The following is a 19,208-nucleotide window of genomic DNA, read 5'->3' as shown; positions in this document are numbered from 1 at the left end:
TATACAAGTTATAACTTTCTTTTGCAGGAGGGTAGGACTTAATAATATTTTTGCAGGGACGCGGTCCTACCCTTATACAGTGGCGGACATCGGTAAGTGTAATTCAATTATTTAAATATTAAAATGAGTTATTAGAATGAGTTAATAAAATGGAAATTTTGCTTTGGAAGAAACTATGCCGATTGAGATGACGGAACTACCTGTCTTCCAAGCTGAGAATGATTAGGTTATGATAGATTTAAAGTGTTAGTTGGATAAGTAAAGTTTGAAATGTTTATATGTAGTTAGTCTACTCATACCAGCAAATTCCATTTTGCTGACCCATGTTTTCTTTGTTTTGGCAACGTGGGTGTGTTCTTGGGAACATAGGTAGAAGGCAGTGGAACCACGGCGTGTGATTGAGATTCTTCCCTGGAGCAGTCCGTTAGTTTTCTTTTAGGTCTGATTCCTATTGGAATGATGTAATAACGTAATTTACCTTTTTCATGGCATGAGAACATGGTAGTGAGGAATTTTATTTTGAGAGTTTGTTTGATATTTTATTTGGAAGGATGTTATCTTAATAAAGAAGTTGCGGATAATTATTGAGATTATTTTATTTTAAGTTGTTTCTTTTATGACATGGCTATTAGGGTTTGTATGTGTAGTATCCTCCGTCATAGTCTGGGTTTTAAACAAGTGAACCTAGTGATGTTTGAGATATTTATATTTCAAATATTCATTTTGTTATTGTTTAGAAATTCGGGCTGTGACAAAACTACTCCGATATTTCACGAAATATATCTAATATCTAATCTAATCTAACTTCTTTAAAGAAAACGAGGGCTTCAACAGTGAATTCATCACGCCATTAATTTTTTTTCTAATTTTGCCCCTTTCCAAACACAAATATTACAATTCATGCTATTTTTTTGTTTTATTTTTTTATTTTGTCTTTTGCAGGAGTAAAATGGTAGTTTCATATCTAGAAATTAATGAAAAATAAAATAAAATCAGAGATTGTTAACGTGGCAGAGACACGTACAGAGAGGCTAGTCGATAAAATATCAGTAAATATATTGCACATAATCAAGCCAAGAATAAGAATATATTTTGTGGCCATGGAAAGTGCTTTGACAATTATGGTAGTTTTTTTCTAATAGTCCATTCAAGTGTTGAATTTGGACACATGTACGTATGTATACTATTTCCAGGGATTATAAGCACAAATTATAACTAGTGTATAAAATAATAGTCTTGTCAGTTGTCAGTTTGTCACCACCAAGGCTTAATCATACACCAGCCAAGTTTTGCTCTTCAATCATGCCAAATAACAAGAGAATATATGTGTTATCTTTCCTTCTACTTTCAACTTCTTTCTCTATTCCATATCTTACTTGTAATGCACACAATGGGAATTGTACTTATGATGCCATATATCAGTTTGGAGATTCGTTTTCAGACACCGGAAACTTTATTCGTGAACCTGCTCGTGCAAACACTACTTTTACGCGCCTTCCTTATGGTCAGACTTATTTTAATAAGGCCACTGGGCGAGCCTCCAATGGTCGACTCATCATTGATTTTTTTGGTAACTTCTTTTCCAAATTTTGGTATTCTATAATAATTTGTGAATTTCATGCGTCCAGTGTGGTGTCCAAAGCAAAAACGTATATACTTTTTACTATATAAAGGAAAGACTAGTTTTGTATAGTTTTATATGATTATGAGTTTATGACAGTTGATGCTGGCCAACAATCAAATACCTCAAATCTATCTCATCAGCTCCATTAAATGTTAATGCTCGAACAGAGATATTTCTCCCTTAACCATGGGATCACAATTGTACTTAGCCTTGCAGCATGTGATTGTAACATCCTACATTTCCATTTCATAAGTACCCAATTTGAGTTTAATTAACAAAATTGTGTGTGTCTATTAATATACATATCATGTTTTGTTGCATTTTTGCAGCGGAAGCACTTGGTTTGCCTTTACTCAATCCATACTTACAAAAGAACGCTTCATTTAGCCATGGCGTGAATTTCGCGGTAGGAGGATCAACAGCACTGAACAATTCAGTCTTGCTTCAGAATGGAATCATTTCACCAGTCACCAATAGTTCCCTGTCTGTGCAATTGGATTAGTTCATAACTCATACCAAATCAATATGTTCCTTTAAAACAAGTAAATATATATAACCACTATACAAGAATGTGTATATAATCGTTTGAATTATTGTCCAAGTTTCAGCATTCAGGATTGTTTTCGAATTAATATTTTTGTTTTGTTGGTTATTTGTAGAATGCGCTAATATACTTAAAAAGGCTCTCTTCGTGGTGGGGGAAATTGGAATTAATGACTACAACTATGCCTTTTTTTAGGGTAAAACCCTGGAGGAGGTCAGAAGTTTAGTGCCTCTTCTTGTTCACAACATTGCAGACGTTGCCAGAGTGAGCATCTTTGTAATAATTTGGTGAAACTTATTTTAATTGCAAACAAAATAAAATATTTACTTTGTGACATTGGATGCAGAGACTGATTGAGCTTGGTGCCACTCAACTCGTCGTTCCTGGAATTTTTCCAATGGGATGCTTACCAATACATCAAACCTTCTTCCAAAACAATACGGAATTTTCTTTTGACAAAGACTTTCGTTTGGCACAATTTAATGAATTTACAATGCACCATAATGAGCAGCTTCAAAACGCCTTGCAACTATTAAGGACAACGCACCCAAAGGTGTCCATATTGTATGCTGATTACTACAATGCTTACAAGTGGCTCTCTAGACATAAACAATTTGGTAAGTTCCCATCCACGCCTTAAATTTCAAACCAAAATGTATGTGTAATTATTTTGGAGGTAGTAACTCGTTTGTTTTTCTTATATACATTTTAGGATTTTCGGGCTTACAAGCGTGTTGTGGAAGTAAAGCTGGAGGTTCGTATAACTTTGAATTGACAAGGATGTGCGGAGCGGAAGGAACTATAGTGTGCCCTAATCCAGATCAATCCATAAGTTGGGACGGAATTCACTTAACTGAGAGGGCATACCAGTTTGTCACACAGTGGCTACTTAAAAGGAGAGTGTTTCAGTGTACGCAGGGGTGGGCGGGAGTGTACTACAGCATACCCAATTTTTCCGTCAAAAAAAAAATACTAGTTATAATAGTGTATATAATTTCTCTAAAAAAATATTTGTAGTGTATATTAATTGTAGCAGCCCTCTTAAGTGGCAATCATGATATTTGTGGTGTATGTTAGTTGTAGCAGATTGAGTGGCAATACTGGATCCTCCCCTGTACGGGCGGAGCTTAGCAACTTGGTTTAATCAAGTTTGTTCACTTTGCTCGAGTTCAATACTTCAATGTGAAAAACATTATATTTATCTTTCATTTGGAGATCTCAATATTTCGAACCGTATCCCAATAGATTCCAGGCATTTCATATTTTCACTCTCCAAAGTCCAAAAAACCAAAATTACATAACTCGACACATTTCAACTATGTCGAAAACTTTCGTCAGGTTTCCAGATAGTACGCAGATATTTCGACCATTTCAGTTTCGGAATTTAAGTTCTAAAATATCATTTGTTTGAACGCACGTGCAATCTCAGCAGCAAATAGGAAACAGGCAGGTGGAGGTGGTGGTTTTTTTTTTTTTTTTTTAAAAAGGCTTCTTCTGCAAGTATACACATTCAAATGGCGCCGAAGAAGAAGCATAGAAAGAAGGAAGTAGCTAAAAACCCAACTTCAGAAACTGGTGAACATGGCATGTTTGAGACAATATCTTTTGGTCACAAGTTTTTTGCTCTACATGTTTTGTGTATGTAAAGGACACTTGTAATAAGAGAAACGTAACCTTTCCTTTTCGTGAGCTTTTCTGTACCTGTTTCTTTGCTTGTGTCAGAGGTATAAGATAGCTTTTGAAACACATTCTACAATGTTTAACTAAAATCAATTGGGTGAAGGATGTTCCTCGATTCAGCTTTCTCTCAAAATCCATTTGGACAGACGCTGTAGAGAATACTACTGTTGTTATCACGGCTGCAACTCAAACTAAGAAAAATTAATTGGCCTAAGCTACTGTTCATTAATGATGCGCTTTTAGCAGCTGGTCTAATTATATACGAGCTGTTGGTGTTGAGCGTTGAAGTGAAAATGGACAGTTTGTTTTTTTGCGCTGCCAAGAGTACGTGCTTTAAAAGCAGAATTTGCTGCAGAGAATTAGCAGCAAAGCTTGCACAAAGGTTGGAAGTGCAGCAAGTACACCTTTGCGGAGAAAATAGAAGTGCTACATAAATTTTCTAGCTTCAACAACTTGATTTTGGTTATTTAGAGCTTGGAAGTAGTTATCAGAGATAGGAGCTAAAGAAAATACACTAAAAATCTGATTATTGAAAGACCAGATTCTACCTTCGGCTAAATTACCATCTCACATCCCAGAGAACTAACAAAAAACAACTACTACATAAAAGCAAGCACCGTCTTAACGTTGATCTTCCAGACATTGACAAAAACAATGAAATAGTATTCTCCTAATCTTCAAAACAAACACTGCAAGTAAACAAAATCGACTAAAACTAGAGAATAGGGATATATAAACTTCAATCTCTGACCGCCTAAGCTGTGCACTCGAACAGATGACTCTCAAGTAGCTGTTGTGCCATAATTTGGTAGGCCTTCTGTGTCAAGTGAATTCCGTCCCAACTAATGGTTTGATCTGGATTAGGGCACACTTTAGTTCCTTTACCGCACATTTTTCTTAAGTCAAAGTTATATAAACCTCCACTTTCACTTCCACAACAAGCTTGTGTGCCCGAAAATCCTAAAATTTAGAAAAGAAAAAAAACGTGTCAATATAAAAATAATTACACATGACTTTTTTTAGTGAAATTGAAAATTTGAATTTGAACTTACCGAGTTCAGATCGATTGTCAAAGAGCCATTGGAAAGCGTTGTAGTAATCAGCATATACTATGGACACTTCTGGGTGAGATGTCCTTAATAATTCCAAGGCACTTTGGAGCTGCTCATTGTAGTACTTAGAAAATTCATTAAGTTCTGCCACACAATAGTTCTCGTCAAGAGTAAATTGCGCATCGTTTTCAAACAAACTCTGATAGATAGGCATGCATCCTATTAAAGCATTTCCAGGAACGACGAGTCTAGCAGCACCAAGCTCTATCAATTTCTGCATCCAGTACTGTAGAATTTAACACCTAAATAAATAGACAAGACACAATAATTTATAGTGGTTCGGTGCCAATGCGGCAACCTACGTCCACGGGAGAAGAAAGATTTTTTATTTTGCTTGAGATAATAGGAGTTTAGGTTACAGAGAGTTTATATAGCACAACATGAGTGCATATTCGTGTTTATATGTTTCTATAAAGGATTGGAGACTTTCCTTTATAGAAAACATAAGAATTTGATAAATCTCTGCAAACACCGACTAGGGCACACCTGCGCTCCAACTAGCCTTGGTCAAGGCGCGACTGCGCCCTTGCCTTTCTTCTCCCACACTCCCCCTCAAGTTGGTGCGAAGATATCCAGCGAACCCAACTTGGAGAGAATATCATGGAACTTGGAAGCTGGAAGTCCCTTGGTAAAAATGTACGTCTGCAAGTTGTTGGTCACTTCGAACAAAGGAGGTAGTGACAATGTTGGACTACTTTTTCACGCACAAAGTGACAGTCAATTTCGATATGCTTAGTTCTCTCATGAAACACTGGATTTGCTGCAATGTGCATAGCAGCTTGATTATCACAGTAAAGTGTAGTTGGCATATGCAACCCAAAACACAAATCCTTCAGAAGAGCGCGAAGCCATATGATTTCACTGGTGGTTGAAGCCATAGCCCTGTACTCAGCTTCTGCACTAGAACGAGCCACTACATTTTGTTTCTTGCTCTTCCAAGTGACTAAATTACCTCCCACAAAGGTACAATAACCGGAGTAGACCTCCGATCAACCGGACATCCCCCTGTCGGCATCCGTGGTAATGCCATAATAGATGTATGCCCATTTTTCCGCATCCAAATATCTCTGCCTGGTGACCCTTTCAGATACTGCAGTATTCTAGAAACTGCATTCATATGTGGAGTCCTTGGAGCATGCATAAAACGACTAACCAAGCTCAATTTGCATAAGAAATATCCGGTCGGGTAATAGTTAAATATATTAGTTTACCAACTAATCACCGATCTTGACCAATGTCGTAAAAGAAGATCACCGGTGTTGTCCAACTTGGCTCCACTATCGGTTGGAGAATCGATGGTTTTTTACCCCACTTTCCCCGCTTCACTCAAAATATCCAACACATACTTTCTTTGATTCAAATATACATTTTTTTTGAATAAGCAATTTCGATCCCAAGAAAGTACTTCATAATACCCAGATCCTTGATGGCAAACTTCTTGTGCAAGAACTCCTTGAGCTTAGAAATCTCGATAAGGTCATCACCGTGATAAATATATCATCAACATAAATAAGAACTATAACCAAGCCCGTCCGCTAGATTTAACAAATAAGGAAGGATCAAAGATCACTTCGCTTTTAAGACCGGTCATAGCTAGAATAGAACCGAAGCTTGGCATACCACGCCGTGGAGATTGTTTAAGTCCATAGATAGCCTTTTTAACTTGCATACTAATCCGACCTTAGTCTTCTTCTTCGGATGTCCAGGTGGGATGCTCATATACACTTCTTCTTTAAGATCTCCGTGTAAGAATGCATTTTTCACATCCATCTGAAATAATTTCCAGTCTTGATTCACAACTAGAGATACAAGAACTCTAAACGTATTCATCTTTGCAATTGGTGCAAAGGTCTCCTTATAGTCTTGACCATACGTTTGGGTGAATCCCCTTGTAACAAGTTGAGCTTTAGACCTCTCTAATGAACCATCACTGTTGAACTTATTTCTGAACACCCACCGACAATCAACAGTTTTCTTTCCATACGGTAGCATAACAATATCCCAAGTGTTATTCTCGTCTAGAGCACGAAGTTCTTCTTGCATCGCCTTTCTCCATACTGGACGAGAGTTAGCTTCTCTAAAGTTCTTGGGTTCTTGCACGTCATCAACTGTACTTAGGAAAGCATGATGAGATGAAGTGATATTAGCATACGTTATATACTCCTGTAGAGGATATGTAACGTTATGCAAAGAATAAAAATTCCTGTGAGTCACTGGAGGATGCCTTCTCTATCAGATTTATAGTAATCCTTGAGAGTTACTGGAGGTCATTTCTCTCGTTCAAATTGTCTAGAAATTGGAGGAGCTGGAAGGGCTGGAGAATCACCAGAGTGCACCCCGCTTCGGTTGCTTTCGATCTGCAAAAGCGCTTTCGCCCCCATCTACTGGAAGTCGTGGATCACTTTGCTCAATCTGCAAGCGCACCTGCGCCCCGTCTACTGGAAGTCGTGGATCACTTTGCTCAATCTGCAAGCGCGCTGCTACCCTACCGAGCGCACTGCCCCCATCTACCGAAGTCGTGGATTACCGAGCGCCCTACCTACGCCCCCAGCGCTAATTCTGCACTTTGCTTCGATGGCGCCCAATTCTTTAGTGGCCGGAACTATACCTTCACCAACCATTGGGACAGGGGCAATGCCTTCACCAACCGCTGGAAGAGGAGCCAACTCAGCCATAATAATAGCTGGGAGAGGTGCCAAATATGCCAAACACTCCCCCTGGGACCGATTCCCAGGCACAACTGAATCATGAAAGAAGGCTTCAGATTCCACAAAGCGGACATCACGAGACAACTAATTTCCTTGTCGCAGATCACATATATATAGCCTTTCGTGTGGTGGAATAACCAACAAACACACATTGAGTAGCCCGAGCATCAAATTTATCTCGATGAATGGCTTTGGCGATGCACATAATGCATTACACCCAAACACTCGCGGGGTGAGAGATCCAAATGACCGGCTTTGAGCACTTCCAATGGCGATTTAAAACCAAGGACCCGACTGGGAAGACGATTAATCAAATATGCATCAGTTAAGACGCCATGAGACCAGTAGTGCTTAGGAACATTCATGCCCAACATAAGAGCACGAGTGGTCTCCAAAAGGTGTCTGTTCTTTCTTTCAGTCACGCCATTCTGCTGAGGTGTGCCAACACAACTAGTTTGATGAATTATCCCCTGGCTACGAAGATACTCAGGTAACATACCTTTACAAAACTCAGTGTCATTGTCAGATCTAAACATCTTGATATTAGCACCAAACTGGTTAGTAATCATAGTATGAAAATCCTTGAATACAGTCACAACCTCAGTTTTCGATTTCAATAAATATAACCATGTAGCACGAGATTTATCATCAATGAACAACACAAAATACTTATAGCCATCATAGGAATTAACGGGAGCAGGTCCCCATACATCAGAATGAATTAACTCAAACAACTTATTTGACACAGAATTCGAGTGTGGAAAGATAATCGAGTTTGTTTAGAAAATTGACAAACATCACAAACATCATCAGAGTTTAAATAATCATGCGGAAACAAATTTGAAAGGACATGACTAGATGGATGCCCAAGTCTTTTATGCAAAATACGACTCTCAAGTAAAGCACTAGCTTGATACGCCTTCTTATGCGACTTCAACAAGTAGAGTTCATTAGAATAAATTCCTTCACCAATCGTCCTCTTCGACTTTCGATCCTGAAAGACGACAGAGTTAGGAGAAAAAATGACATCACAATTTAACGAATTGGTAAGTTTTCCAACAGATAGAAGTTGAACAGGGAATGACGGAACGACTAGAGCATCACTCTTGAGATTTTTATCAAAAAATTTCACTTGACCACTACCTAGAATGGGAACTGTGGAACCATTTGCTATGGAAATATTATGTTTTCCAGGTTTGGACACAAAATTATGGACAGAGGCGGGGCAGTTAGCCATATGATCAGTAGCCCCAGAATCAATTATCCATGAGTTACTGTTTTCTGGCATAGTAAAATAGGCATGTAAATTACCTGATACATGAGTTGAAGACATGGACTTAGTGAGTTGTTGGAGAATTTGACTCAACTGATGACTAATATCTGAGTTGGACATTGATGTCTCGGCAACAGCGACATGCTCTTTCTTGGACAATTCCTTTTCCTTCTTAAGATGTGGATATAATTCCCAACAACGGTCCTTGGTGTGCCAGTTCTTTCCACAATGATCATAGTGAGATGGTTCCCTTTTTCCTTTACCCTTTTCAAATCCCTGTGACTTCTTCCTAAAATCGTTTTCTGCAAACAATACAGTAGATTCAGAGATTGAGGACTTTACCTCAGAGTTCATGGTTTTCTTTCTTGTTTCCTCCCTTTGAATAGTTGCACAAACAGCAGCAAGTGATGGAAGAGTGCTTTCCATTAGAATGTTGCTTTCCAGATTTTCATATTCTGGTTTAAGACTACGAAATACTGTGAAGATTTTATCCTCCTCAGCCCGTTTCAATAGAGTCTTCGCATCAGTGGTGTGGGGACGGTAAATGTTTAACTCATCCCACAATTTCTTCAAATTCCCAAGGTGTTCTGTAAAAGTTTTCTCACCTTGTTGCAAAGCACCGATTGCGAGTTAAAGTTCAAACACACGGGCAGAATTATTCTGGTTTCCGTATAAATCTTCAATTGAATCCCACATCTCCTTCGCAGAATCAGAGAAAGTAAAAATCCCAACAATAGTAGACTCCATAGAATTTAGTAACCAAGATCGAACAAGCTGATCATTAGAAACCCAATTCTCATATTCGGCATCATCAATGGCAGGACATACCTTTGCACCATTAATGAACCCCAATTTCCTCTTTCCACCAAGCGATAGAGAAACCGCCCTAGACCAAGGTATGTAGTTCGTTCCATTCAAAAGAACTGATGACAGCTTCCAACCAGGATTAGAATCAGTCTCTGTAGTAACAGCCGACTTTGGGTTTGGATTTGGATATGATATAATGTATTGTGTTTATCTAGATTGATTTAGAGAGAGATTAGGAGCTCCGCTTTGATACCATGTAGAATTTAACACCTAAATAAATAGACAAGACACTAATTTATAGTGGTTCGGTGCCAATGTGGCGACCTACGTCCACGGGAGAAGAAAAGTTTTTTATTTTGCTTGAGATAATAGGAGTTTAGGTTATAGAGAGTTTATATAGCACAACATGAGTGCATATTCGTGTTTATATGTTTCTATAAAGGATTGGAGACTTTCCTTTATAGAAAACATAAGAATCTGATAAATCTCTACAAACACCGACTAGGGCGCACCTGCGCTCCAACTAGCCTTGGTCAAGGCGCGACTGCGCCCTTGCCTTTCTTCTCCCACAAGTACCACCAAATTAGTATAACAAATTGTAGAATATAATAGCTTTATATGTTGCAAAGAGACAACTATGTAAGTTTCACAAGATGATTTGAAATACTCACGTCGGCAATGTCTACAACTTGGTGAACAACATGAGGCACTAAACTCCTGGCTTCATCAAGGGTTTTACGTTGTAGAAAGGCGTAGTTGAAATCATTACCCCCTATTTCCCCCACCATGAAGAGGGCGTTTTTGAGTATATGAGCGCATTCTAAAACAACCAACAAAACAAATATGTCAATGAGATGTGGACAAGAAATATGCTAAAACAAATATATGCTGAATATGACTAGAAAATCATATAAATAGTTCTACCTGTTTTAAAGGAACAAAGGGTTTGGAGATGGTTCTTGAACCAATTGAATTGGACGGAAAGGGAACTGTTGGTGGCAGGTTGAACAATTCTATTCTGAAGCAAGACTGATTTGCTAAGTGATGTTGATCCTGCTACGGCAAAATTGACTCCATGGCTGAATGAAGCATTCTTTTGTAGATATGGATTGAGTAAAGGCAGGGCAAGTGCTTCAGCTGCTAAAACATAAAATATACACACATAAGTTTTGTTAATCATGATGCAAAAATCAAACTTTATACCGATGAAAATAGAAACAAGGTCACACCTTGTGATGCGGCAAGGACTGATCAATATGTTAAACTAAGAATAAAAAAAATAATAAGATCTAAGAGTCTAAGTAAATATGGGCAATGAGTACTTTGGGCGCCTATATATATATGTATGGACTCTCAACCTAAACTTTGTTTGTAGATTATTCTGCCTTAGTAATATCGCAAAGATCAGTGTTATTAGCCTAAACTACATGCATTGCAACGGCTGTAACGTGAAGTTATACAAAATTAGTCTTTTTTCATAGTAAAAAGTACACTATATAATGGATTTATGAATAATATTGTTTCTCTACATGCATTGCAACGCTGTAACTTAAACTAATACAAATCAGCCTTCTTTCATAGTAAAAGTACACTACGTACAGAGAACAAAGCAAAAACAAAACAAAACGTATACTTGGCCTTTTCTTTGCGCATCATATAGGTTGGGCGCATGAAATTCACAAACTATACTAGACTACTGCAAACAAAAATATAGTTAAAATTTCAATTAAACTTACCAATAAAATCAATCATGAGACGACCCCGGTGGCTTTATTGAAGTAACTCTGGCCATAAGGGAGGCTAGCAAAAGCAGTGTGGGCACCAGCTGGTTCACGGATAAGATTACCCGTATCGGAAATCGAATCTCCGAATTGATAGATTGCATTGTAGTTACAGCTCCGGGGTTGTGCATTACACAAAAGAAGAAGAGAGAAAAAACTTGAGAGTAGAACAATAGAGAGCACGGATCTGGACTTAGACATGATTATTGAAGAGCAAATTAAAACTTTGTGTGTTATGATTATGCTGGCCTTGGGGGTGTGAGAGCGTTATTTATAGACTACGCATGAGAAGTTAAGTTTTACTATGAATGTATATGCATTACTATTCGACTTGGATCACGAATTCAATTTGAGTTAGGTTAGAACTTAGTTAGTAGTAACAGAATTGTCTCCAGATTCACATCTGACGTGAAGACTAGCTTGTTGATTTTATTTGGAACATTCTAGATTTTGTTTCCCGTTAGTTCGGTGGATCTAGATAGTAATGAGGCACAATAGAACCAGGACTCTTTACAAACATGTCTGCACAGTTATTTTTAGTTATTGGCTAACACCTACTATCTCTAATAAGAGGTTGCGTTGTCCTAGTAGCAACAACAAACCCACTGAAAACAATTTCAACCCCTTCTCTGAAACTTCACCCTCTTCTTGGCAATACGTAACCAAAGCAAAATACGGCTTCTTCTACTTTTGCATCAGCGGCATAAGGCGGTATAGAAACAAAGAATGGAGGAGAAGGTGGTGTTGGTGTAACTTATGAAAACTTGAACAAGAATGTTCCAAAGTATGATGCAGAGTGGGTCGAAGTGCACAAGGAAAATAAACTATGTAAAGAGAATGTTCTTCTTAAGCAAGCTGATTCCCATGAGTACAGGCCCCAGTTTCACTTGAGTCGAATTCCCTTACAAAGGCACAAACCCAATTTTTCCAGCTTTAATATATGTTGAATTTTTCTTGTTGTACCTGCACTTCCAATCGGTTTTGAATCCTCGTAGTCATGTTTTACCTTACGCCGTGACGTGCGTTTAAGAAACAAAGAAATTGCTATGCATGACCTTTTTCACTGAAGCATTTCAAGCTCCGTTTCCTATTAAATATCCAAGACACTTCCTTGAGTAGGAGAAGGCCGGACAGTCAGTATGGATGCATACTATTCGAATTCCCATAATTTTCTGAAGGGAATTCCAACATGTATAAATACTCCATATGCCAAAGTTGCAGAACAATCCACCTTCGAGCAAGTTGGAAGTGTTTCTCGCCCATCTGCAAGAAATGTCAGCAGAGACCGGCCAGCATCCATATTCTCGTCTACTTTATGGACTCTCAACCTAAACTACTTTTTTTTCCCTTATTCTGCTCAGTAAAATATCGCATAGATCAGTGTTATTAGCATCGGAAACCCTTTGATAATCAACAAAATTCAACCGAGAGACCACATAGTTTCACTCAGGCTAACGCTCCTCCACGATAATTAGATCTTACATATACATGACGACGTACAGAGTTAAACCATCAAAGTTGGAAAGAAGGCGTCAAGCTCCCACAAAAAGGAATTTCAGTGAAGTGTTTCAGTTCCTAATAGTCTAATACTACGTTTGGAAGCTAATTTGCAATGGGAATCATTTTCAATAAAATTGCCCTTTTAATAGATTCAGATATTTAAACAATGAACCAACAAACATACTCGTAAGAAAAGATCAATTGGATGGTCCAGGTTGATGAACAATATCATTGTTGTACAACAAACATCGGTAAGTGAGTATATAATACTAATAGCACGGTCACTCAGGAATACTGTAAATAGCCAAATACATGCTTATATGGAAGAAAACACTAGATAACATAAAAGCAACAGCCAAACTTCAAGCACAACCTGCACAAGATCTTGTCTGAAGATCCACTTTATTCTAAGAACAGATTCTATCTCTACCAGTATTATCATTATCCAAACCTCACATTTCAATTAATTAACAAAAACCGAAGTTCCATGTTTCAATATTCATCTCTTCAAAACTTAACTTCATCCGAAAGACCCTACATACTCAAGCCTATATATAAACTCCATGATCTGCCTCATGTCCATGGTAACCAACCGACTACAGATGTAATCATGCTTAAGACAGATATGCCAGAAATTCTCTGTAACTTCACTCGGATACTGTGTTCTCAGTCACTCCTTTTGAGTTCTCACTCTTGTCAAATTGGCTAAAGTTACCTTTCTCCTTGAAAAGCTGAGAGTGGTGGTGCCTACAGTAGAGTCTGTGCTCATGTGCAACATAGTTAGATGGACTGATTACACAGCCTCCATGCACACACTTAAAACAAGGCCTATGGTATGAGGTGCCATCGACTGCTACCTGGAAAAAAAACAGTAGTATCATCTAGATAATGTCCAGTGGATTAGAGAGAGAGAGAGCGAGAGAGAACAACTACAGCAAAAATGAATCACTTATATTGTGTGAAATTTTTTATTGCAAATTGAATTTTATTCAAACTGCTAGGATTTACTGATTCTACAAAAGCTGAATTGGCCCTTCACATTACAGAGTACTGGAAGTGAACACAAGTCCAGGACAACTAATCATGTGCTACTCCTTTGGTGAAAAAACATTAGTTTAATAACAGGGCATCTACCATACCATAGTCAAAGCAAGCAGTGTATGCCAAATTAAATATACAAGATAATCACGCTTTAATCATCACAACAAATAACGCTTTATTGAGCTCAAAATAATACAATTTCATGTTGTTTTATTGATTATGAATATGCTACAAGGTTGCAAAAATATACAGGTTGGGCTTACCAAAATGCCACTCCTCATGGAGGGATGAGACCATATATGAGTCTGTAGATGACAAACACTAACAAAATAACTCCAATACAAATTTGTATGAAGTTAAGGTGCAGGGTCAAAGACAAATACACTGTGGGATATTGGTCAATTTCCCCAAGATTATGTTAAAATCAACATCCAAATGAACCTTCTAACCTTTCTTACTAACCTACTCCCATCTGACCCTATAATTTACTAACCTTCTAACCTTTCTTACACTCACTACCATGTCAAATTACACAAGTTCAACACTTCAAAAGCACGGATACCGATACGCGACACGGATACGCGGACACGACATTTTTCAAAAATATAGGACACGGATACGTCATGGACACGTTTGAATAATATATATATAAATATTATATAATTGAACATTTTTCACCAAATTCAAATTAAAATGGCAATTCATCTTTCTTCTTTCTTCATGGGGTTTTAAAAGGAAGGTTTTGAAGATTTATCCATGGAGGTTGCAGATTAAAATTAGTTAGTCAGGTACCACTTAATCACTTCATCTTTCTTCTCTTGCATCTCTTCTTAACTTGGATTTTATTTCACTTGTTTTTTTTTTGTTGAAGTTCCAAAAAAAATTCTTGCATGTGTGAGATTACTGTCCCTGCGTACCCCCCCCGCCCCCGCGTGTCGGAAATTAAAAAAATTAATTATAAAATCGGATACTCCAAATCGCATATCCAACATGTATCGGACGTGTATCGGAGCGTATCCGTGTCGGACACCGATACTTCACCCTTAGGGACGTATCGGTGCTTCATAGGCTGTGATTACTTGAGAAGTTTATCTTCCATCTTCTAGATGCCCTTTGAAGACTATCTAGTAAAATATAAGTTACAACATCATCTTCTCTATTAGTAGTCATGGACTCACGAATGGGCGAGCCGCAGCCGCCAGGAGGGATGCCGTAGGCACCAATATTTTAGTCGAAGACAAGACATACGGCGCAGAAGGGATCGCCACCATGGCAGAGAAGAGGTATCTTGAGGGGTGCGAAAGGTACCCATAATGTCACAAGCTGCACGGGTCAGCGCTAGTCTGTTTACACTACATTCTACTGCCGTGGGCATGTCTAAGTGTGTAGCAGTGACCAACATATTTAGGGAAGTGTCCAAAAATTCATCTACATGTAAGTTGTACCTAATACAAGTGAAATTGATTTCGAATGTTGCTGCAATTACACCACATTGCATAATTAGGTACAACTTTAAAATTAATCCTGGAAGTCTACCTAATACAAAATTACAGAAAGACTAAAACTTTTGAGGGTAGACCCCAAGTTTTCAGCCTTGCCAACCTAAGTTGATCTTACCCAACTCTATCAACTAGAATGCTATAATTTTGAACCAACGCTTCGGCTATCGCCAAAGAGTTAAACAATACATATAAAGATAGTAAAACTTGATAAGCATTTTCCTAATACCTTTTCAATTGGGTAAACGGTTTTCTTGCAAGCAACACACTTATCTTGAGTTCCACCAAACATATTTGAAACTTTGCTATTGGCATGGCCCTGTGCAATTCAATCCACAACCAGAAACAACTTAAAAAGTGTTGTACAAAGAGTTTGCATGAACTCAAAAATATGTTTAATGTTTGCATATAGCTTGTTCATATATGAAGGATAATGGGTAATTCAAGGGATAAATCTTGTAATTTAGTACCTCATCAACAGATTTGTCAACTTTAACAGCTCTAGGAGCACCTACAAAAAGTGAGAAAGGAAATGAGCAGTGATGACATGGAACTAATAAGTAAAAACATCTATTCAACGAATTGACTACCACACACTTTCAAAACTTTTGTCCAAACTTCCAGTCCTCTTAAAGAGTTGATCAAAGTGAGGCTTGCAATACAGAACCCCCTCGAAGGAGGAGTAGTTACTGAGCTGCAAATGAACACCAATTATTAGTGAAGATATGAAGCATCAAACAAATTAAAGGCACAATGTGCTAAAGAGAAAAGAAACATATTAGATGAGAACAATGAAGATACAAGGATTGAACTAGTAAGATAATTGGTGCTTCTAATTGCTAAGGCATGTGCATCCAATTTCAGAATTATAAGAACAATACATTGAATCACCGATTACAATCACCCTCTCCTACACAACACCTTATTAATTATTAGAACAGGACAGTAAGCAGATGGTCAACTACACAAACAATGACTTCACTCAATAGATTCTTTATTCAAGACAACTATATCTTCGCTTATGTGCATTAGTAGTCAACATTCTATTTCAACAAGTTGATCATATTCGGAGATGATAGGTCAGACACACAGTAGGATGAATTTCTGCTTCAGACCAGGATCTCCAAAATCCTGTTAGTACTTATAGCTTAATATTAAGTTCGTGGTTCCTAGCTCAGCTCATGCAAATGTGAAAAAGATCTAGCATATAACTTTCAGTTTCCCATACACTTCATTTGATGCCTTTCACTTTATTGCCCGATATAATATAATCGAAAGATAGACAAACCATAAATAGCCAGAATTCAAGAGCTTCTTCGTAACAACATAATCATTTTGCTAAATGTCCAAGCTCTAAATTCACTCATAGGGCCATCAGCAAGTCATGACTATTTTCTATGGTAATTCATCGATGTTCTGGCTAACATGGAAATTCAATTTAAACTCAAAATATCACCAACAACAATCTCCAAGTTCGGAAAACACCAAATTGATAATTTTCATAACAGAATAAAAATAATCAGTGGTCTGATTTATAATTAGTTTAGATTGCGTAACATCAAGCTTGACCAAAAAAGAAGACTATTTTCTTAGAGTAATTCAACAACTTCAAATCAGGATCTTCACAAAAATCATCAAATACATAGTCTTAAAATTAAAATTGTACAAACTTCCAACCAACAAAAAGTAAAACAAACAGCTAATAAAAACAAAGAAACCTCATTTCAAAACTAGAATAAAAGAAAGACAAAAAATGAGAATGATGCATAATAACCAACAAAAACAGACCCAATACTAAAACACAATTAATAAGCAAAAGAATTGTACCTTGAGAGTACCCTTACAGTGATAACAACGAAAACAAGCCTTATGATAAACTTTGTTATCAGCAGTAAGTTGATCAACTAAGTACACAGTCTTCTCACATGCTTTACATTTCTGTGTTGTTCCAGCAAAAGTTGCCATTTCAAATCTCTTTTAAGCAATATCACAGATGCCCAAGACTTTTTTTTTCAAGTTTGAAGAAGCAAAGAAAAGAAATATTCTTTGTAATGAAAGATTGACAAATGTGTTGATAATGGAAAGAGAGCTGACTCTGTTTGGTGACTTTCTGTCAAGTCCAGCTCAATTTAGTCAGACTTAACGGCACTGTGTTTCAAGCTGCATGAGTATTATTTTATTTTATTTTTTTTACAGTAAACTGTTGTTGGATACACTGTAAGAAATCATTTGGAACGTACATCTATCTATGACATAAACTGTTTTCTCGGTTGAAAACAATACAACAAAGAGACAAAGTGAGTTTGTTGGTAACTTAGGATACTTGTGTGTGGCAGTGTGGATGTACTATTTTTTCATTTCTATATCAGAGTTTGGATTGCTTTTGTATTTATTCTCAAAATCTTATCTTTCCTACTTCTTTTCTGAATGGAGTTAGTTGGATTAATGGAAATCACTTTCAAGAAACACTCTTTCAACGGTTTGAAGTGGTAGAAATAGAACATTTCCGTCCATATATGCATTCGGTTTCGAGATATAAACTGTTAGGAATATACAACTTAATCAGTCTTTACTTTCTGGAATTCCAAACTATACAAACCTTTTTTGTCTTTGTAAGTGTCTTCTTAAATTAAATCCGAGCCTAGTGTAGATACACTATGTCCTTAAGACGATTTTCCCCTCATGGTGCTTGAAGGTTGATGGGAAACTATCTCCCAAGATAGAACGGTTTCCTTCTATAGAAAGATAAGACTTCAATTCTATAGACTCAAATGAACACAACATAGTATTTTGACTAAGAAACGTAGGGAGGGAGAAAAGATCGAACTCGTGTGATCCGGTGTATTTTTCTCTCCAAATTCATCCATTATTTATAGGTGAGTGGTGCCTTTTTTCAAACAACACACGGTGACTCTTGGGAAAAAAGTAAGCAACTCTTTTTGAAAAGTCACATGTTTGAAAGGACACACCATTTTAAGATATAAGATCGTTTTTTGAACCAAATGCCTTTATTTTCGAAAGGATGCACCTTTTTTCGGCATGATCTTGTTTGTTTCAAACCCGGTGCACATTTCGAAAAGGTCGCACCTTTTCGCATAATGTCTTGTTTCAAACAAATGCATCATTTTGAAAAGGTTTTTCTCACATTACGTCTTGTTTCAAGAAAAAACCCATTTCATCTTAAGTGGGGTAACTTGGGAGACAAACTACTCATTCATATTTAAATGGATTTGAGCAAATCATTTTTCTAACAATCCCCCACATGAATGAAAATTTGGCTTCTTCTATAGAATGGTGTGAAGTTTGGTAACTACGGGTGTATACTAGAGTGGTGCCTTTTCAAAACAACACAGTGACTCTTGGGAAAAAGTAAGCAACTCTTTGAAAAGTCACATGTTTCGAAAAGACACACCATTTCGGCATAAAGCACTGTTTCGAACCAGTGCCTATTTCGAAAGGTCACACCTTTTCGGCATGATGCACTGTTTCGAACCAGTGCACATTTCGAAAAGTCGCACCTTTTCGGCATGATGCACTGTTTCGAACTAGTGCACCATTTCGAAAAGGTTTTTCTCACTTTACGTACTGTTTCAAGATAAAACCCATTTCATCTTAAGTGGGGTAACTTGGGAGACAAAC

The 19,208-nt window shown here is 37.4% G+C and overlaps 2 protein-coding genes and 1 pseudogene across 3 annotated transcripts; 1 reads left to right on the top strand and 2 right to left on the bottom strand.

The window, feature by feature from the left end:
• The first annotated feature begins 1,231 nt into the window (after window positions 1–1,231).
• On the top strand, window positions 1,232–3,376 carry LOC147523192 (acetylajmalan esterase 2-like; annotated as a pseudogene). The gene is made up of 5 exons (XR_015196097.1): window positions 1,232–1,570; window positions 1,954–2,166; window positions 2,284–2,432; window positions 2,515–2,785; window positions 2,881–3,376. The product of XR_015196097.1 is annotated as an acetylajmalan esterase 2-like (transcript).
• Window positions 3,377–4,401: 1,025 nt separating this feature from the next.
• LOC147523191 (acetylajmalan esterase-like) lies at window positions 4,402–11,278 on the bottom strand. Its single transcript, XM_086561581.1, has 4 exons — window positions 10,673–11,278; window positions 10,420–10,568; window positions 4,901–5,174; window positions 4,402–4,808 (listed from the first exon to the last, which is right to left on the bottom strand). The coding sequence occupies exons 1-4, from the start codon at window positions 10,926–10,928 to the stop codon at window positions 4,603–4,605; spliced, it is 885 nt and encodes a 294-aa protein (XP_086417707.1). The 5' UTR covers window positions 10,929–11,278; the 3' UTR covers window positions 4,402–4,602.
• A 1,932-nt stretch (window positions 11,279–13,210) lies between these two features.
• On the bottom strand, window positions 13,211–17,837 carry LOC147523190 (LIM domain-containing protein WLIM1-like). The gene is made up of 5 exons (XM_086597784.1): window positions 17,397–17,837; window positions 16,167–16,263; window positions 16,040–16,080; window positions 15,799–15,888; window positions 13,211–13,886 (listed from the first exon to the last, which is right to left on the bottom strand). The coding sequence occupies exons 1-5, from the start codon at window positions 17,532–17,534 to the stop codon at window positions 13,677–13,679; spliced, it is 576 nt and encodes a 191-aa protein (XP_086453910.1). The 5' UTR covers window positions 17,535–17,837; the 3' UTR covers window positions 13,211–13,676.
• Between the last annotated feature and the right edge of the window lie 1,371 nt (window positions 17,838–19,208).

Source organism: Coptis chinensis, chromosome 1 (genome assembly GCF_015680905.1).
Source record: "Coptis chinensis isolate HL-2020 chromosome 1, ASM1568090v1, whole genome shotgun sequence".
In the NCBI taxonomy this organism is placed as follows: domain Eukaryota; kingdom Viridiplantae; phylum Streptophyta; class Magnoliopsida; order Ranunculales; family Ranunculaceae; genus Coptis; species Coptis chinensis.
This window is presented reverse-complemented; position numbering and strand designations above follow the sequence as displayed.

Bases quoted from the DNA above. Each gene is read 5' to 3' on its own strand.
- LOC147523191 (XM_086561581.1), bottom strand. From the start codon at position 10,928: ATGATTAACAAAACTTATGTGTGTATATTTTATGTTTTAGCAGCTGAA. The intron at 10,569-10,672 runs GTAGAACTATTT...TGGTTGTTTTAG, and splicing joins CCTTTGTTCCTTTAAAACAG to AATGCGCTCATATACTCAAA. The intron at 4,809-4,900 runs GTAAGTTCAAAT...TCTAAATTTTAG, and splicing joins TGACAATCGATCTGAACTCG to GATTTTCGGGCACACAAGCT.
- LOC147523190 (XM_086597784.1), bottom strand. From the start codon at position 17,534: ATGGCAACTTTTGCTGGAACAACACAGAAATGTAAAGCATGTGAGAAG. The intron at 16,081-16,166 runs GTGTGTGGTAGT...CACTTTTTGTAG, and splicing joins TTTGGACAAAAGTTTTGAAA to GTGCTCCTAGAGCTGTTAAA. The intron at 15,889-16,039 runs GTACTAAATTAC...TGAATTGCACAG, and splicing joins TTGACAAATCTGTTGATGAG to GGCCATGCCAATAGCAAAGT.